This window comes from Cottoperca gobio, chromosome 9 (assembly GCF_900634415.1).
Source record: "Cottoperca gobio chromosome 9, fCotGob3.1, whole genome shotgun sequence".
NCBI lineage: Eukaryota > Metazoa > Chordata > Actinopteri > Perciformes > Bovichtidae > Cottoperca > Cottoperca gobio.
In genome coordinates, this window is record NC_041363.1 from 4,650,724 (window position 1) to 4,672,270 (window position 21,547).

The 21,547-nt window shown below is 42.8% G+C and overlaps 1 protein-coding gene across 1 annotated transcript in view; it reads left to right on the forward strand.

Annotated features, from left to right (window-relative positions):
* Positions 1-3,657: 3,657 nt before the first annotated feature.
* The window catches only part of rimbp2b (RIMS binding protein 2b), a 76,454-nt gene continuing 58,564 nt past the window's right edge, over positions 3,658-21,547 (forward strand). The window contains 2 exon segments of the mRNA XM_029439018.1: positions 3,658-3,862; positions 12,484-12,621. Coding sequence (XP_029294878.1) covers positions 3,740-3,862; positions 12,484-12,621 — 261 coding nt within the window. The 5' untranslated portion in view covers positions 3,658-3,739.

Here is a 21,547-nt window from a genome sequence, read left to right on the forward strand (position 1 = left end):
AGAGATTACCCAACATGGCATTATGTAATATGCATTTTACTAAATACAGCAGTGATACAAATTAATTGCGTTTGGACAGGTTTGCTACATGTTTTGCATTAGTTTATAATAGTAGATATCTACACATGTATGTTTATATTTGTGGAGAACCTACTTACTGATTTAATAACCGTGTTTGTAACCATAATATGACATATGAGGTGCGGGTTAAAATACTGAATGTCAGGGAGAAAGTAAACACAATTCACCGCAGGGACAGACAAGAAGCTGAAGTGTCGAACCAGACTTTCCTTTTAAACATTAATTGTCGTGGCATTGCACTACTGTTGGTGCATTCCTCTTGTAAAAAATAAACTCACAATTAAGAGTCAAAGTAAAGAGAACAGAACGGGTTTGAAATGACTGTTCAAGCATCGCTAGTGCAGAAATCAGATGATACAAAATTAAATGCAGCTATTATCCAGATGTGCAAAATGCAACTGGGTTGGTAAATAGCCTGAGTAGTTTATATCAGTGTCCATGTGCAGATTAACCGTCAGTCTGTCAGCACAGAGTGGTGTGTGTGTTTTTGTGTTGTGTGTTTGTGTGTGTGGCTATGGGAGAACCTGCTTGGGGATGTGGAAATGTGTGTTGGAATTTAGAAGGGTACATTGTAAATAATTTTAAGCTGGTTCAATTTAAAAAAAATGTTAATTCCCCTCCTGGCAATTAGTTCAAAATGTCTCATGAGTTGTGAAAATGTAAAACTAAGTCAGGAAAGGTTAGGTAAGCTAAGTTTATTTATATACACAAAGGCAATTCAAAGCGCCTTACATAAGCATAAACATACTAAACAAATTAGACGGAAAAATATTAGTTGATTCCGCTAAATTCCTGTCTGATGTTTGTCAGTGGAGGTTGGGGACCGCAGTTGCGATGGTGACTGTTGTGGCCAGTGATGCACTGGAAACATCTTCCACAGTGCAGTATGTGAACTGGGGTAGTCTCTGTCTTTCCATGCTCTGGTTGTGTGCAGGTATTTGATGAAAAGTAACTTGCCATTGCCAGAGGATACGAAGTAGAATTGCTCAATTTGACTAGAGTTGGGTTGTGACACGTAGCGGAAGAGCGTCCTTTGTTTGGTGGCGATTAAATCCCACAATATTTACTGTAGAATTTTCCAAAAAGAAAGTTCTTATGTGTACTACTGTCTTAAAAACATTGGATCAAGGTTGTTATTGCCACACTGTCCTCTCAGTGCGCCATACTGCTACTGTTCACAAACTCAAACCGCTTGATTAAATGACACGGGTGCAGTTGTTTGCTTTCAGGGACATTAGGAGAGGAGAACCTCTCTTATCAGGAACCTGAAAACATGGTAGCAGTTTGTTCTCACATACAGCCTTTGCATGCTTAGAAATCCCACAATCCTCAGCTTGCTTGTTTTGAAAGCACAGCCAGAGTTTTCAGACTGTGATGTTGAAACAAGAGGCGTCCAAGTGCTCAGTGGAGGCTGTTATGGACAACATCAGAGTAGTTCACTCTGCAGGCAAACAGCAGGAGGCAGGACAGGACCTGCTGAACAAGGAGCTTCATTATGTTTGAAGTCAGTGCCTCTGGTCTGTAGCCACAAAGGCTAACATGTATGTTTGGGAATGGGGAAGAGATGGAGGTTTTATATCGATATCTAATGCATATCATCATATCATTTAGACAAGATATTATCTGAGATTTTGGTAATCAGACTTTTGTTAATTCCTCATATACCAATTATTAATGTTTTGTTGCTTCAGGATATCTCTTCTGACTGCATCAATACTTATCTGTAAAACATCAGTGTTGCTGTTCTTTATTCCTTTTTATTCTCGTTATATGAGCTGTCCTTAGCTCCTCGTGTTGTTGTTGTTGTTGTTGTTGTTGTTGTCGCTGCACTTCACACAGTTTTCTGTTAATCAGCCGAACCCTTCACAAAAGGAAATGTCAAAACAGTTGTTCACACCTCCAAACGTGTCTCAGCCAACTGAGTTCAGGCAGGACTGGAGCTCCCGGTCTGACATCCTCTGACAGCTGTCTGACCAGGTTTGGTTCCCTTTAACATTCTAAGGTAGGCAGGCATCCTCTGAATCATTATTTAAAAAACACAGAACCAACAACAGCAGCAGCAGCAGCAGCTAGTCGATGCACCTTGCATAGCTCTGCCCTCGCGAGTAAAGAGTGAGAAATGCCTTGATCCCACTTGGCTCTGACATTATTTGCAGCTTGACGTTAACAGATTTTTATTAAAATGTTCCGTTGAGTCTTTTTTCTTTTTCACTTGACCCAGTTTGAAAGCACACAGTTACAGTCTTCGACCTGTGCAGCTTTGATCAAATACAATAGACGCAGAAATGAAGGACTACACTATTCTCCTTCATAGAGCCATATTAAATAAAACTTTTGAAGGTCATACATTACTTCTACATTAATAAATAACATAATAAAAAAGATTCATAAACACAGTTCCCTAGTTAAAATGATCAAAGAAGTGTACTGCTTGCAGTTCTAATTTTAATCCTGCTGTGTTATGGTTTTAGTTAATTTACAAACGGCCCTACAGGGGTTCTAATTTACTGTGCCGCTTCCCATAGCAGCTGATGTTATAGTGAAAACATCAGGTGTGCTTCCTGCTCATTGTCTGTGCTCAGCACCTCCCCCCTTTTGTGTTTACACACCAGGTAGAGGACATGGGCGGGAACATTTGACATCAATCGTGTGTGATGACGCGATACCCTGAGTGTTAAACAGCCGCTGTGCAAAATAAGCTTTAATTGTGATTGCAACGAGGGTCCCGCTGGAAGGAAAGGCAAGGCTCTAAACAGAGGTAAGGAGCTGCTGTGATTGCTAGGCATCCACGCTGAGGAAAGCATATCTGTTTTGGGCCATGCTCCTCCTCTCTCCTTCTCCCACAACAGAGTGCAGCACCACTGTCGGCCACAGAGGGCAGCCATACTGCACATGCTGTGCTGCTCTCCTCCACATCTCCCTATGGTGAAAAAACCAAGGATGGCCCAAATAATCCCCTTTAATACCCTTCTGCACTTGATTTGCTGATCTGTGATTGGATGGTTACGGTGTAGCTGCTATTCGTGATAGCTGATTGGTCTGGCCCACCATTCAGTGAGTGAGGGTTTGTCAAACTGAGCCTCTGGGTAGCCTCTGTGGCATAATGACCCATGACGAGTCGAGGCAGAGTCCCTGTATCAGCTTGCAACGAAAAGAAATAAATAGCCGAGAAACACTGCAACAAAACTGGGAGCAAAGACCAGGGGGGACGCCAGAGAACCTCACATGACCTTGCCAGCTTCAATCATGGCTGTTCATCAGTGGCGGTTAGGTGGGCAGGCGGTACGATGGAGCACGTGGCTGGAAGGCTTTATTGACAGGATTGTCTGTGACTGCTGAGAATAGGACAGAGAATGACCAATTCTGATTAAGGAAGACGAAAGACATCCTGGAGAAGGAGCGCTGCTCAGTACTGCTGCGCACTGCACTGCCTCTGCACCCCTGCGTGCCTGTGTCTGTGTGACTAAGTGTGTGTGTGTGTGTGTGTGTGTGTGTGTGTGTGAGAGAGAGAGAAAGTGAGATAGAGAGAGAGAAAGGGGGCGTGTTGGTGTGTGTGTGCTCTGCTGCACAGCCACGGTAGTGTGAGCTGAGTGATGCTCGCTGGCTGTCTCCCTCTCTCCCTGCGCTGCCTGGCTGTGCCTCTTTCTGCCCAACGTTGATGAACCATTTTATGCTACAGAGCTGCCATAGCCATCATCCCTGGTTCCGCTGCTTTTCTGTCCTTTCAACAACAGTAGGAAACATCTGCCACTGCATCGGTCCTTTAACCGCTGCTGCTAAGGTACTGTACCATCTACTGTCTGCTGTCAAACCGTGTGTGTTTTTCTGAGCAAAGGATTGTTGTGCTGCCTCTGCTGCAGGATCCCTGTGCTGCTGCTGCTGCTGCTGCTGCTGCTGCTGCTGAGTGAGGGATAAGGATCATCATAACATGTCTTAGTGTCTTAGACGCTTAGCGGCTACAATAATGAAAATGTACTCTTCTGGTTTATCGTGCACATGTAGCCCCCTACCCTCATATGTATTTCCTAAAAGATGGATTAACCTGTTCTGAGCTGTTCTGCATATATCCATAGAATATCCAGGTTTGACAGCACTGAGCAGAGCCAGAGGACATTGCACATCATTTGCATGCAATGAGGATTCACTGTCATACTGCTATATTGAGTTTCTCTTCCTTGCTGAAAACATGCTGCAGGGTTTTTTAAAAATACTTCAACTCGGCATAGCAGGATCAGTGTGTTTATTGTCTGTGGGTGATATAACATGATTTTTGGGGTTGACGTTGGTTCCGGTTGTTCACTGCCATGCTGTCAGATGGCACTTTTTTGTAGAGTCTACATGCAGAGGAGATGTGTTAGTTTTAAGTTGAGAAAATCATTATGGTAAATTAAGTTTTGTTAATGAGTTGGAGATATAATTATAAAGTCATCTGATATTGATCAATTTGTTTGCATGGATTTTGCCAAACATTTGTGCAGATTATCCATCAGTGTTGTGTACCAGTGCATCAATGTGAGACTGTTAAAACAACAGCTGACACTGTATGGGTGGTGTTGCTCCCCTCACATACTAAAGCCGTGTCCTAGCGTGTGTTTGTGTGAGTGCAATGAGCATTATAAATTTACACTATGCGAGGGCATTAATATGTAAAGGATATAAGTGTTTCTGTATGTTGTGTCATCAGCTACAGAGCTCTGTTTGCAATGAGACAGGATCCTATAGGTGGCAGTCATGAGAGCAGAGGGTGGCAGTGGGAATAAACAGTGGAAGCTGAACTGTGATTTTCACTGTGCGAACAATATGTTGTGTTTGTATGTGTGCACAGGTATGTTTCTGCTGGCTCCCAAGGTCACTCATTTGAAGAGCTTCCATAGTTAGGGCTGTCAGTCTCGACTCACATACAGCATGAGAGAGTACTCGCAGACTCCCATTCATACTGTAGCTCCTCCCGTCCTCCTTGACAAGCAGACATGGCCATTCATCATTCCACTGGTTATCCCTGAGCTGCCTGCATGTGACTTTTATCTTCACTATGCACAGTAGACGGATATTCATGTTCATTCATTCGTTCATTCATGTTTCTAACCTAAATTAGTTTTCTCTGCAATGAGTTGGAGAGAAGAGGCAGGGTGTGTGTGGGGGGGGGGGGCGGATTGGTGTGTGCGAGTTCAAGGAGGAAGGAAATATACTGTTGAGGTTTTTTTCAAATCCAGCCCTGGGTCAAATAATATTTGCATAAAAGTCTTAGTGTTTATTTCCTCCCTCTTGTAGCACCAAACGGGTGGGGTTTACCGCATTAGGAGTTCAGACATTTTGTTTACAGTCACAGAATTATTTTTAAATATATATATATATTAAAAATTATTTGCACAAATGGTTTATAAAGAAGACTTAAGGACACTGGAGTACATCTTTTTTAATATATTATTTTATATTTGTTTATTAGTATTTTTAGTTAAAGAATTGTTTTGGCTTCGTGGAGAAGAGGAAACAAGAACACAACACTGACATATCATCAGCCTTTTAAGATAATATGGCGAGCATGTTGCCAAACCATTTCTGATAAATGGACAAGGTGATTGGCTGCAATCTGTCGTCCCTCCAGGACCCCGAGGTGAGCAGGAGAGATTGTAACTGACCCCTCCCACCCCGGATTCAAAGTCTTTGAACCACTCGTCTTTCGGCAGGAAGCTGCGGTCCATCAGGACCAAAACCTCAGGCCACAGTTTCTTCCCGTCTGCAGCTGACCTTATCAACAAGGCCCACTGACATGGCCTTAAATCCTGTTGGTGCATCACTATAAGTGCCTCCTGTCACAAACAAGTAAACATTTGATCCATTGTTAATATAAAATTATTAATTGGAGCAGCTTTAAAAATAAACCGGTGGACAGTTTTTGTAAAGGAGAAAGTGTTTTTAAATGAGCTATTTCAAGAACCTTGTACACTGATACTGACAAACATGCCAATACCGATATATCTGTGATAAGCTAAAATCACAAGTATTATATTACCATGCTGGTGTATCAGTTTGGCTCTGAAGAACCTGTTCAGCTCTCTGTAAAGATGGTAACACTTTAAGGGTTAGTTATGGTTGTTAGTGTCTGCCACCTCGGGTGGCGACACATTTAGCACCTTTTGGACAATGTGTATGTGTACACAGTTAGCAGTTAGCAACACAGTTGGATTGGGCACAACATGGGAAGTTTTCTTTACATTATGCTTCCTCTTCCGTACATGATTGGGTTCCCTAGTTGAAGAATTGATCAGCGTCTTCTAGTATGTGTAAGTGTGTACGTTGCTTGTTGGATAAGCTGAATCGTAGGGCTGCCTATTATGATACAAGGGTTACGATTCAATATATTGCGATATATTGGGATTGGGAAAATCCTGTCACACATTCCTCGACAAATCTTTGCATGGAAACTATTGATTAAAAATCGATGATGTTTTTCAAAACAGTATCACAAAACACTGGAGACAACGTTGCAAATCAGACCAATGGCCCCTTCCCCACTTCCTCTCCCTACTTCCTCTCCCTACTTCCTCTCCCCCTACCTCCTCTCCCCACTTCCTCTCCCTACTTCCTCTCCCCCTACCTCCTCTCCCTACTTCCTCTCCCTACTTCCTCTCTCCCTACTTCCTCTCCCTACTTCCTCTCCCCCTACTTCCGGCGCCCTTGCTCGGACCACACCCATCTTCGAACTTGGACTTCATCTTGATCTAAACTAGGCACCATTAACGTTTTAAGACACCAAAACGGGCCAGGGGTGTAAAGTTGGGGCGTAAAGTGGTTCAGACCACACCTTCAATTTGATCTAAACTACACATCTGTAAAGTTTCATGACTGCAATTTGCAACGTTGCGACGCTATGGTGGTGACAAAATCTCACACACACACATATTTAAAGAACTGCTCTACTTCCATGTTGTGCTAATGTACAACTCTTGGCATCAACATTTAAATTAAAATAAGGTTCTTCTTTTGAATTCTTCAGTTAAATTAAATGCGATTTTTAAACGTCAAGATTGCAGTCGACCTTTCTTTTATATCAAAATTGTACTGTATTGGTAGTATAAAGCATTGTCTCCAGTGCTGGTGTCAGAAAGACAAAAGTGAAAGGAAGAGTGCTGAGGAGCTAAACATGGCTGCTCAGTGGAGGGTGTAGCAGTGTGAGAGGAGCATGGCTCAGCATGGTCCTGAGTGACTGAGGCTAGGCTGTAGTAACAGCTGGAACACTGCTGCCGCTGGCGCCTGGATGTGGCCTGGATAAAGCACGTGACCCCGCCACAGTGTGAAGCATTAGTGATATGAACAGCAGGGTCCACGGCCGCTGTTGCATAACAGCATCTTCACTGGGAAATCTCTGTAAAGATGGCTCCGGGAGACTCAGAGTGACGGCAGAGTGAAAGTGCATTATCATTGTCAGCCATCACTTGCTCTGATTGTTGGACTGTCTCGTGCATGACAAAGCAAGCATGTGTCCAGAGGATACTTTAATGTGAGGGCAGATTTATGTATACGTTTTGTGCTATATAAGCCCCTAGATTACATCCACTCTACTCACATGTTCAGTGTATTTGCATACATGTTGTCTATATCTACTTGCATCTGTCTTTACACCAGCGTGTGAGTGTTACAGTTTGTATTTTTACATATGTGCATGTGTATATTCACAGAACATGTTTGTGTTACGCCATAGCTCCCGCAGCTATAATGTAATGTAAGTAGATATGTTGTGCCAGCTGTCGTCATGTCGGCAGTTTGAATGACTGCTGTAGTCAGGCTCAGACGCCTGTCAGGGACTGGCTGCAGATTTCTCTGGAGGTCAGAAGAGAGTAGCTGGTAATCACCTCAGGGATCTGACTGCATTCATAATTGATTGTTCTTGGAGTTGATCAGGGCTGTCCACTCAGTCAGATGGAGACCACTGATCTAGTGTAAACATCATGAGATTAGATGAGCCCACAGAAGTTAGTACTGGTTCATTGTCAGGTTGTGTGTGTGGAGGGTTAGGGTTAGAGTGATGCTATTTCCTTTTTCACTCCAGTTTACAGATGTGACAGCTGTGACACGTTCACAGCAACACATGTTTGCATTAACAGGCCATACACTGGTTGTACAAAGCTTAACCTATTGCTTTATTTTCATCAGTGTTACATTGTTATGGGCATGTCATTGATTTGACTTAGAAGGAATCAGTGCAGGAGAAGAGGTAGGACTCCAAGGCAAAGCACCTTTCTTTACACCAACAGGATTTTAGTTGGCACTAGCCAGGCTTGACTGAGCTGGCAGTACGTCTGTGTTTGTGGTCAGCTCAGTGAGGTGGAGGGTTGTCTGGATCTGAAGGTGGACGATCATGCCCGAAGGTGGGGGCTGGGGATGATTATGTGGATCTTGCCAAAATCCACAGGCAGTGATGATTATTTGTCGGGATTTGCGTTGTAATAAAAAAGCTTATCTCCACAGGTTCAATCTCGGGCTGTGTCTGCCTTTCTGCTTGCACATTTTGCTTACTGTGTCTGCTTTGTCCACACTGCACTCATATACAAAAAAAGAAAGAAGCATATTCGTATCTAGTTCATAGGTTAATTAAACTCAAACTTGCTAAATGATATTTATTTCAAAAGACTATACAGAGTGATAGGAACCATGGTTCACTTGATTTGTTCAGCTTACAGTTGACAACATTGGGCAACAAGAGCAGGGTCCTCTGATGTCTGAGGTGATGGTTGTCATGTCCAATGTTCATGCACTTTATACGAACATGCTCCACTCTGTGTATTGTCCACCATGTTTGAGGTTAATTGCGCTCTCTTTGATAACATGTTATTGTTCAGGCAGTGCTACAGACGCACTGTGTCAGTCAGTCGAAGCCACACTTGCTGTATCCACACCACTTTTACTGTTGAGGATGATTAATGGAATGCTAATGTACTGCAGAGTTAATGTTTTGTGTTTATGTGGGGATGTAATTGATTCTAATGTCCTGATCAAGTGGAATTTCACAGCAGATTACAAGAAAACAATCTCGGCTGTGCAGTAGGTGCTGCAGCACAGTGATTTATTTTCTTTTGTTTGCAGTGATTTCATCTTTGTTAACTGTATGATAGGACACTCTCATTGTTCTATGCTATAGGTCTCTGTGGGCTTAGTAAGCCTGCTGTCCAATCCACTGCCTCCATGCTGGCCCATCAATGAATAGGGGCACAGGGTAATTGCATGAAGAAGCTGTAATAAGGTGGATTGAATTAGCTTTGCCCTGACTAAAATGGATTAAAGAGGCCGTCATGACATACAGACTCCAAAAACTGACTCATTATACCCGCTAAGCTAGAAATATCATAATATCATGTATTTAGTGTACTGAGTTGCTGACAGTCTAGGACTACAGGCCAATATGGGTTTGTGGAAATGCCTGTGTGCTGGGAAAACAAACGGTGTCTAATTCCGCTTTATTAGAAATGCCTGTATGGAATATTCATACTAGTATAATTGGAAACCGAAAGCTCACCCTCAACTCTTTTCAATCATCACAAATAATGAGATTAAAATGTCATTCAATCAGATCCTATGTGCCTGTCTGAGCCGGCCAATCGCATACACAGTGATGAAATGTTTATAAATGTTACTTCTCAAAGTCGAATAATTGGTTATTTAATTGACAGAAAATTAATAGTACATTTTGAAAATAAATTTTAAATACATTATAAATTAATAATATAATAAAATGATATAATATATAAATGAAAAATGTGAACATTATACATTACACCCAAGCTGCAAAAGTGCCAACACCACCAGAGGTGTTCCTCAAGGTTCGGTCTTAGGACCCACCCTTTTTTACAATTTATGTAAATGATATGTGTCAAAATATTGATGCCTCTGTACATCTTTATGCCGACGATACTGTTATATACTGTTGTGCTAGCACTGTTGCCGTTGCATTTGAACGTCTGCAGTCTGCTTTTAACATTATTCAGTCGCACCAATTCCATCTCAGGTTGGTGTTAAAGGCAGACAAGACAAAGGTCATGTTACTTTCCAATAAGAAAAGGGTACCAGCTGTTCTTCCTTGCATCGTGTCTGCAAAGGGGACCCCCATTGAAATAGTCAACACCTACAAATACTTAGGCATCACTATTGACGACAACCTCTGCTTCAAACACCATATTGACAATCTTTTAAGGAAACTGAAATTAAAACGGGGCTTCTTTATTTAGAAACAAGGCCTGCTTCTCCACCAGTGCTAGAAAACGGCTTGTAGCTGCCACATTTTTGCCGCTCTTGGACTCTGGGGATGTTGTGTACATGAACGCCTCAGCTCACTCCCTTCATCTGCTGGACGCTGTGTATCATGGGGCTCTGAGGTTCATAACCAACTGTAAACCCCTCACACATCATTGCACACTGTTCTCTCTAGTCAACTGGACATCATTATCAATGCGCAGATCTCTGCACTGGTACAAATTCATCTACACATCTATGCTTGGACTGCTGCCCATCTACATATCCACTTACATATCACACAAACAGTACAGCTCTGGGCTACGATCTCAAAACTACATCACTCTGTCTGTCCCCTCAATTCGCACGGAACTTGGAAAAAAGGCCTTATCATACTCTGCCCCCTCAACCTGGAGCACGCTTCAGCAGGACCTTAAGCTGTCCAGCTTGATACCCCTAGGACATTTTAAACTGATTTAAAAAAATCTAGAGAAATCAGCTGTCGGTGTTTGTTCTTGTCATTGACAAGTCTGTAACTTGTATGGTGCTGTTGCCATTTGATCAGGTCTCTCTTGAAAATGAAACCCTGTGTCTCAATGAGATTTGTTTTACCTGTATAAATAAAGGCTAAATAAAAAAGAACACATGCAGTTCATCAAATGGCCACTTGAGGCTGATGAAAGGGAGTCAATCTCCAAAGACCCCCGTGTTAAAATATACTATACAGCAGAAATGAACACGTTTACATCTCTCACCAGCTACTCAACAGATTACTATTGTGTTTTTTGTGGCTGGTAACATTTGGACATGCACTAGCCATTTGGCCATATGTTAATTGTGCACCCTGCAAGTAGGTGTTTGGACTTATCAAGGGGTCACTTTTGCTTATATCAAAACACATGCACAGAAAAAACTTTCAGCCAAGGCCACAAATTATTGCGTGAGTTGGTAAATAAGTCATCTTGTTTCCATAGTGAATGGCAGTTGATGTTGGGGAGGTTCATGGGGATGGAGGAACTACATGGCTTTAGGAGTCGTCCCTTGCGGCGTGGGTACGGGGCAGGACAGAGACGGTCTTTGTCCAGATGTCTGTTTGCGTTCGGGAGGTACTGCCTCCTGCCATTAGAAACAAACACTAATTGCCCATTGGCCCCGGGTTGGAGATGTGCAGCTGGGGACATGTGGCTAAAAATAGCACTGCTTGTTCCCATGAGTGGCGGGCACACAGCACCATAGCATTAGTATTCAGCACTAAAGCATGGCATGGACAAATAAGGTCATCTTCTGGCCACGGCCACAAATGTCAGGGTGGGGTAGAGCGACACCAACACAGGGTTGGTGAACTGCGAGCAGCACCTAAGGCTTCGCCTCCATTTGGACCAACCTACTGAACCATCGTCCTCTGTCTGAACACTTGTATCAAAATGTCACATGGAAACAGCCAAGCAAGTGTCATGACATCCCGTGTTCTGTTTGTAGCCCAGCAGCATCCACGCTTGTGTCTTTACCTCCATGCGGCGATGGCCTGCCACGCTTGAGTCGAGTTACAGCTCTCCCTCTATGACACAAAAGCAGCATCTGGTTCCACCTGACTGGAGCCATGAATAATTTAATAGGGGGCATTATTATTTCCAGCCAGCTCCACTAGCTTGGCAATAACAAGCAGTTTAGGTAGTGCTATCAGCATTGCTGGCTAAGTGGTTGAACATGGAGAGAGGATGTTATTTTACCTCGTTGGCATCTTTGTACTTGAGTGTGGGTTTGTAAGTATCTGGTTAAACGAGTGCTTAAGTGTTATTCTTCATTGATACACTAGGTCAACATGTTGATTGGTTCTTTGCAGATTTTGGAACGTGAGTTGTGTTCAGTATCTGGATGACTGGGATAATACAATTAAGTCACCCATTATACCAATCAGTTGTCTTGTCTGACATGCACAGATTGACAAGCACTGCCCAACAGGACTTGATTTTAAAAACTTATTCTTTCTATTTTTATCTGGCGTGATTCATAAAAGAAAATAAGACTAGAATTTATTTTCCGCGTGTGGTAAAAAGCAGCAGGTGGGAAGTCCAGTAGATTCCTTCAGACTGAGCCTTAGTGGAAATCCCTAAAACGCACAGTATTATGACTTCTTTGATTTGACTTTTGCGTTCTTTTCCGTTTCCCCCACAGCTGAGAAATGAAGTTTTGCCCCTCCAGCTCCCAGGTGTGCAGCGTTTGGACAGCTTTCGTCTTCTAGAGGACAACGGCGGGGCTCTGAGACTCAACCCGGAGACCCTGAGCCACCAAAGGCTAAAGCAGAAGTTACTGGTGAGTTCTCTGTGTGAAAGGGAGATAAAGGGCATGGCCCATTAGAGGCAGTTGAAAACTGTGGAGGAATTTGCTTTCAGCAATTGTCTGGCTTTCGTGTTCCTCTCTCTGCTTTGGATTGTGAACTTCTGAACCAAGAGTTATTTTTCCTCCAGTTGTTGGTTTAATTCTGCCTGTATTCATTTAGAGTCATCATTGGGATTAATTGGGGTCAAAGTGGCAGTTTTCTCTGTATTTCATGAGCACTGACCGTGTCAGGAGACAATGCCTCTCAACTCAAAGGCCTGTTTACTCACCTCCTGCCTTCCTGAGGAGGAGACAGACCCTGCAGGAAGTTGTTTGCAGTCTGGCCCCTTGGCTATAGTTTTAAGTAACACAAATGTAGACATGAAATCCTCCATATTTTCCTCATGAATAATTAGCTTAAAGCCCTATTCACCCAGACTAGTATTAGCAGTTTAGAAATGACCCCCCCCACCCCACACACACACACACACATCTGTGTTTTCGACGGTGCGTTTACATGGGATAAGCAAAGTCTGTATTTTACTCGGTTTACTGACATTATTCTAATTCTTATTATTGATGTAAAGGCTCTGCGTAACATCCACTTACATTAAAAACATACTATTTACTACTCGCGCTGGTCGGCTTTGAGTCTGTTGTTATCATTCAGGTATAGAATAAATAGGTTGAAAATAGCTTTTTATGTTTATTTATAATTGATTCAGGCTACCAGAGTGCACTCAGTGCCCTGTGGCCACATTAGTTAATCAAGAGATAACACGCAGATTTCTTTCCACCAATCGATTGGTTGAATAGTAGGTAGAATGTCAGTTGATAAAGATTTCCTTTGGTTGACTACAGCCCTAAAGAAAACAGACGATTATTATTATTATTACAACTTACTAGAGCTCCCCAGGTAATACTAGTGGCGTGCTAATAGGGCTCAAGAGGTAATCATTACTCTTTTATTTGTTGTCAGTGATACTAGGCACCCAACGTTTGCGTCTGTAACGTCAAACTTGTGTAGGAGATTGTATTGAAGAATTTCCCCTGTTTTTTTTAGAGGGAGTGATGATGTTAATAGGAAGTATAAAACGTCCTTCATGGCTGCTCTTTAAAGCTGGATTACTATCAATGGAAAGCAGGCAAGGGGCAGCCCAGGCCCCCAAGCACCCCGAAGGTTTCATTAATCATAGATTAGTTTGGTAATATGCTCTACTAACATATAATATAAACTGAAATGATAAGGGTTGGAAAGATCTGCATTGTACCTGCAGTTATCTTGGTGCCCTGTCTTGTGCGGGGGCCCTGAATAGACATTGTAGTTTAATGTGTCCCTGCTGTTTATCTGAATCAGTTTTTTATAGTTAATCATTTATTGTTTTTCAAAAATATCAAACGATTAGTCTTCTCATTTTGAATGATACTCGTTTCCTGCTATCAGCCGACACAGTGTGTGTCAATGCTACCACAGAGCACCGGAGAAACCATCTACTAAAGGTCCATTTCCTCACAGATAAGATGATGTTTAAATATCCAAAACAGCATATTGTTATATTTAATAATCTGCTGAAGTAAGACAGTCATTACCTGTGGACAGTAAATGGCAGGTCTCCAGAGCGAAGGCTTCGTTTTCCTCAGGCTTCCTCTTCCTCAGGCTTCCTCTTCCTCAGGTTTCCTCTTCCTCAGGCTTCCTCTTCCTCAGGCTTCCTCTTCCTCAGGCTTCCTCTTGGCTGCGATCTCACAGCATGGGCTGCTTGTAATTCCCCCGGCTTCCCCTGACGTCTGTGGTTCAATATGAATGAGCATCGATTAGACCTCAGTGTGGTGCTTGTGCAAAGGAGATGAGTCGTGTATTTGTGTGTGTGTGTGTGTGTGTGTGTGTGTGTGTGTGTGTGTGGAGGGGGGGAGGGGGGGTAGTGTCTCCTCCACACTTACCAGACTGTTGTTTTCACAGAGGGCGACGTTATGGGTGACATCTTTTGGCCGAACCATAAACAGAAGCTTTGTGATTAGCAGCTTTGTCTTGCGTGTTAATGAATTTAAGTGACACCTCCTAGTGATCGGGAGAGAGACATTTTATGGGTCATGGTAAAATAAGAAACTATCAAAGGTCTGTATTATCGTTCTCTTTTATGTTCCCTGGTTTTGGTTTGGATCACAAACTTACAGAAACACAGTTTATTCTCACACGCTTTCCACAACCCCCAAACTTTCTCGTCTCACACAGAGTGTGGCCTTCTAGTTACAGTCCGCCAGCTGTAGTCTATAGGGGTGCGAGGTTAGCACTAATGACTATAATGGTTTACATAATGAGGGTGGTGTGAACTTTATTTTTAAACTCTCCGCCTTGCTTGTGACAGGGCTACTTGATAATTAGCTCGTCAACACTTCTTAAGGGATCGCCTGCCATTTCAGTCATGTGCAGCGGCAGTATAAAAGCAACCAAATGTGAATAACAACATGTTTGGGATGCTTGTTAAAATCTGTCAAACTCTCTCAGGATCCTGCAACATAGAAATAAAGAGACATACTGGTGCAAGTGAAATGCAGGAATAAGAAAAACATATACATATACAATACAATAACACATAAATAATATATAAATATGTGGATATGTTGAATAAACGGGTGAATGTTTAATGTGAATGATGGAGTTTATGGTATTTAGTAGTTGTCGCCTTCACTCAGTCCTAAATCTTCTCTTAATTTTAACATCAAGGTCTGATCACACAAAGCTCTTCCCTCGTACCTGTGGCGGTTGCTGGGAAATGAGTGCTTTTGAAGTCACCGTGCTTACCATCGTGTCATTAAGCTGCCGTTTTGCACCGCTCAGTCAACAGAGAAATGGACCTGGGAGGAACAGGGGTATTGGTGAGGGCGGGGGGGTTGGAGTTGGTGTTGTTAGTTCCCTGAAGTGGAGAAACAGCTGATTTTGGATCGTGAAAGTTTGGCGTTATTATCAATACTGAATGTGGTAACGAAAAACTGACACAGCATGAGGCACTTCTTCAGCAAGCTCCATTAGCGTGCAGCTCTGATATCTTATGAAGGAGATGCAATCAATAAACCGCCGATGCACTTTGGTAAAGGTATCTTCCTCGTGTGCAGCTGTCTGCAGCCGTTACATCGTCCCCTCTTATGCGGCGTGGGTGTTTTCCAGCACATAGTCTTGATAAAAGTGAAGTTTTTCTTTGCCCCTAGAGATTTCTCACTGTTGTTGCATGCAGATTTATACGTACTAAAGAGGGGATTTCACAGATATGGAGCAATAGTTGTTATTCTGCAAAAGTTGACATTTACATACCTTTTTAAGTGTGTGACTGCAGAAGAGCTTTTGAGATCAAGGAAAGTGGCAGAAGAAAGAAGCAGACTGTCTTCAGTCACTTCCCAGCCTATAAATTATGCACCTACAGTTTTGGAAAATGCAGTCACAGGAATATAATTAAAGTTATCTCTTGTGTGTCAGTCACATTCAGATATATCATTCAGTGCTCCATATTTTAAGAATGATCCTGATCTCAAATCAGTGCATCCAAACCAACAGAACAGACATTTGTTTAAGCTAGTTTTTACGCTATGTAGGTGAAAGATGTACCATTTTCTTGCAGCGGTTCTTGCAGGTTAACCTCCAGTTTTTAAAGAGTAATACTTGTAACTTTGGCTGAACAGCGGCAACTATGGCCAAAAGAGAGGGTTATATAATAACGGTAAACTTTGTGGAAAGACTAGAACTAGTTGAGTGACATCCTTCGTTAATACAGAATTATCAACACAACCTGTGAGTGGAATGAATTGAGCAAAGGTGCATTTTGTTGCTCATGAATTCAACTTCTCATTTGCAAGAAAAATGTGTTATTTCTTCTTTCAAAAGTTACATCGAATTGCTTCATGAAAAACAGTAAGTGCCCTGGAAGTGGGATTTTTCTCTGTTTCGTCCTGCCCTTCTGGGGGGGAGGGGGGAACTTGTGAGGTAAATTGGCAGGCGCTCCAGGGTGTCAAATAATAAAACGGTTGCATCCGTCAAAGACTGGTCGAAGCAAAGTTTAAGCATTTCTCAGCATTAAGCATGAACAGATGTGCCGTTTAAGGTGCAGAAGATTTACTGATTTACTGCCCGATGAAGTAATGAGATGTGTGATGTTTTGGCAAAGAGTTAGGCAATGCAACTCTCTTAGTATCTTTGCAAAAGACTATTTCTGTCTACATATCCGTTGGTTTGCTTCCTGTGCTCTGATTGGCCCACCTGTATGTTGGAAAGCTTAGGATGTGACCCATTACCCTTCTGTCTCTGGGAGGGTCTCATTGTCGCAGCTGAGATGGCAAGGGGAAAGACTTATTAGGGATGTGAACAGTTTCTCCTTGGTTAACTCCTGCCCTCATAACTATTCATCACCGGAAGAAGGCCTACAGACAAGCCTACGGGTTTACTGGGCTGCGCTCAGTCTGATGGTCAAGTGAATCATCAGGCCAAGGCACATTTGAGTGTTGATCATAAATATGCATCACGCAGATTGAAAAAAATCACATCGCCGGATCATAGATGGTGGGTACCCATCATGTTCTTCTAAACAAACCGAAGTAATATATTCCCCGGTGTCAACTTAATGTCTCATGTACTGTCGCCTACACAACTATAAATGCCAGATTTATCATTTATTTATTCCTATTCAGAAAGCAAACAGCACACAGACAGGGCTGAGAATCGATCTCCTTGCTATGAGACAACAGCGCTAACCATTGAGCCACAGATTTAATGACATTCTGTATCGCTGATGCTGTGTTCCTGCTTTTCTTGTGCCACATAATGAATGTTTCCTCCCTGGTTCACCTTTATTACTTCATTAGTGTAGTATACAGAGGCTGAAATCTCTGCATGTAGGGACAGGATGTTACACGAGACGAGCAAGTGTAGATCTGTGGTTTTGTAATTAGTTTTTTTATATGTGAGCATTGTATTTTTGTGTGTGTGCGTGCGTGTTTGTGCATGTACTGATGGGAGGCCCCTGTGCTGGGGGCCAACCTCATGTTTACAACAGTTGTAATGAAATTAGAGCCGTGTGGCGCCCACACTACAGGCCTCCACTGATCCTCTAATTCAATTACCCCCCTTATTAACGCTTGGATGCTGCTGGCTGACCCAGGACCGCACACTGCTTTTGCTACACAGCATTCACTCAGCAGCCCTTCCTGCTTCTCTTTTGGACTGATTAGTTATCAGTCATTGGCTTACTGAAGCACAGGGGTCGGCCAGGTTTCTCCTTAATACATGTGTTTGTTTATGACTGTAGTAGAAGCACCAAGTCTGCCAAATACCACTAAAGAGGGAATCGTCTACATGCCAAACATTGTGCAGCAGAATGTGTTTCTGTCACATCTATTCTTGCTCGATCTGCAGTGATTATTTATATGCATTCAGCAAAGTTTATTCTCAATACTAGTAGTACCAATACTACCATTAATGCTAATCCTCACAAGATTTGTTGGGCAGTGCAGGATACAACTTGACTGACCAGGTGTCTTCTAAAGACACTTCAAACTAACTTTATTTTCATCTGGACGTCGTCCCATCGCATGTACGATCTTCTTAAAAAACTAAATGTGCAATACGACTCGCTGAGCTATGAGAGCCTGTTTTCTTTTCAATAGCTTTATCGTATTCAACAGCTATTTGCTATGTAAAGATATCGTGCAGTAATATCGTCCTGAGCAGAGAATGAAGTCTCACTCCTGTATGTGTTGTACTCTGAGCTTCTCTGTTTTCTGTTTTGGTAGCTGAGCCGGCTGCATGTGCAAGTGAGTCCCTGTTTGTGTGCAACACTGGCTAGCTTATCGCCGCCGCTCTGCTCTGCGCTCATGTGGCAGTTACAGCTGATGATGCCGTACTGACCCACGGCTATGTCGCGGAGACATAACGCCCATCCTTTGGGTTCCCCCTCAGGTTAACATTGTTAGCTCTGTCAGCGCTGTTGTCGTTGTTTGCACTGTTAGCGCTGTAAGCACTGTTAGCTGCTAACCGCCGGCTCTGAATTCTGTATAAAGATCCTTCAAAGATATGTCTTTATCCCGAACCATTAACAGTTGCATAGCTTTAATTCAATTTAGACTTGAAGGTAGGTTTAAGTTACAAATCATGTTTTATTATTTGATTAATTTAGGTGCGTAATTGGTTTAATACTGTAGGAGCCGTTTTGCGTTATTATTATTTGGTTTAAGCCCTGCAATATCATTTTTGGACACTTGGTGGCGGTGATTAAATGCACTAGGCTGTCAGTATATAAGGGTGCACAGGTGACAGGAAGGGTGTGATTGGACACAGGTAGAGAGAGCATACAGTTCTCACCAGTGAGCGACCTGAAACACAGCAGTGATAGATCAGTGACAGCGATCAACTCATACAACCGAACGAATCAGTGATAACCTACAACCGAACCAGCTACTCAACCGGAACAGCAACAGACAAGCAGACACCAATAGACATCCATAGAACTGACAACCATCCATAACTACAACCGGAAGCTCCATCTGCGTAAGAACACACACACCTGCCTGTGTAGATGGCATAGGAAATGTGCCATTACAAATACTGGACGTTATGTTTTAGGTTTCTTGACAGCTAAACTATACATACACATATGAGCAGTATAAATGGCGGTATAAAGAAATCTAGAAGATTTCTAACAGTTGGCGTCCTATGATTAGTAAGAATTTACATATACACAGAACAGCCAGATTGCGCCTGTCTGTATCTTTCACATGTATTTGTAAGCAGTAAACATGGTTCTCACTTCTGTCTCTTCCCCTCGTTTCCTGGCTGAGATACGATCCTTGAATGTAAACTGTAAGACTGTGTTGCTATTGGAACAAGGCCCATTGCATCTCTGCTGTAACAGGGATGCAAGGTGCTGGAGGAATGTACGGCATGATTTAACACACAGGGTGTCTGGTGCCGGCATGCACACAGGGGCACACACACACACACACACACAGCACTGTATGTAGTCAATGGTTGGGCCTTTACCTTACCAGATAACAGTACACTTATGACGAGATAACGTTTATCCCAGCCTTATCAGAGATAGCAGAGAGAGGGAGAGAGTCCTTTCCAGTCTCCTCCAGGGTCAGGTGTTTCCGAACCACCTTCATCTACAGTCTGGCCTGTCATGGTAGCCATGGGCTTTAACGTCACACTGGTCTCTCTGTATTCATACAGCAATGGTGTGCGACCATCAAAAATCACCATTTCTGCAAAACATTTGAGACAACATGTCGGTACAGTAATGTGAACTAAAACCTGTAAAACATGTGTAGTCCTGATAGCATCTTATTACGCTGAGCTAAAAGGGACTACATTAAAAATACCAGTAGAGACATTGCTTCATATCACAGATTAAAACGGCGGGGAAGTGTCTAAAGTTAAGCTGGTTAATGGGTTTATCTCAGGTTTGCAGAATTCCCTGTCTTTTGACCCGCGTGAGTGCATGCATGATACAATGAGGCTAAATCGTCTCATGGCCATATTGAGGATTTCAAAGCTAAATCTCTGCCAAGTTTTGCAATCTCTAGCCACTGCATTGAGCTTATTAAAATTTCAATCTGCTACAGGCTCTCTTTCTCGCCTCGCAGGATGAATGTGCCCTTTTAATAATGTAACCGGTTTTAACAAGATCGTAAAATGTTCATCTAACTTTCATAAGCCCTGTTAGCAAAGTGACAAATTCATGTGATGGCAGGAATCACTTTGGCAGTCTCTCAGTTTTAGAAATGAGAACACTTTCTTTCGCTGCAGCTCCGTGGAGGCCGTAGAGTTGTGCCTAAGTTTACAGCTGCCTGCAGGGAAGGCTGAGCTTGTTGCTGTGTCACCCCTGTGGCTCCGAAATAGAGTTTAGTCATGATGGGGGAGATTTAGATTGGCCTTCTGGTAACTGATAGTGCTCCACTGAACACTCCCCTTCTCCTCTGCCTCATCTATAATGTACACGAGTTACACAGGGCTAAACCTTGAAAACACAGCCTTTTCAGATGCAGCTAGAGCGTCTGCCATGTGATGGCATTTATAATCCAGTTATGGCTGATGAGCTCTCTTAGTTTTTACACTCTTTAACACAGTGTGTGTTTCAGTGACATTAGTTGAACCGGGGCAGGGTCAGGGTGGCGTGTGCGTGTGCGTGTGCGTGTGCGTGTGCGTGTGCGTGCGTGTGCGTGTGCGTGTGCGTGTGTGTGTGTGTGTGTGTGTGTGTGTGTGTGTGTGTGTGTGTGTCCCCTTCGCCCTCTCAGGCGTTGTTGGAGTAATGTGACCTTCATAGGCAGATTAAAATATCTAGCAGACATGCATTGATTTTTAGACTGGCCACTGGTATTTATGGACCCAGCCAGTGCATAAATATTGATACTTGCTCTCCTAAAGAAAGATCTGACTTTGTGCGTGTTTGTGCACTCATAAGCCAATCGAGATAAAGAAAAATGATCAGACGGTACCTGATAAAAACGAATAATTGGTAGCTCATGTGTTTTGGTAACCTAAATCTGCTTGTGACCCAGCAGCAGCATAATAAGGTCATTCCCATTATGTGGTGGCTAATTACAATGCTTGTCATTGAAGTCCCCAAGCTGCACTGTTAAAGAGCAGTTTAAAGGGACAGTTCATGCCTAAACCTTTAACCCAGAGTGTTGTTTATCCATTCATTGAGATTTGTGGATGACATTCCGGTGAACCTCAGCAGGAAGCAATGTTTCATGCAAATTTAGCAATGTTAGCATGTTCATTTTTAGCATTGCTTTTAAAGCACTGCCTCACAAAGCCCCATTTGTGACCTCAGCACTATATTTGTTGCTCCGTGACTCGGTAGCATAGACCTGTCATTGCAAATCTTAGCGGGAGAATCCAAATACAAACTTTATCAGGGAGCAATTTGCATCC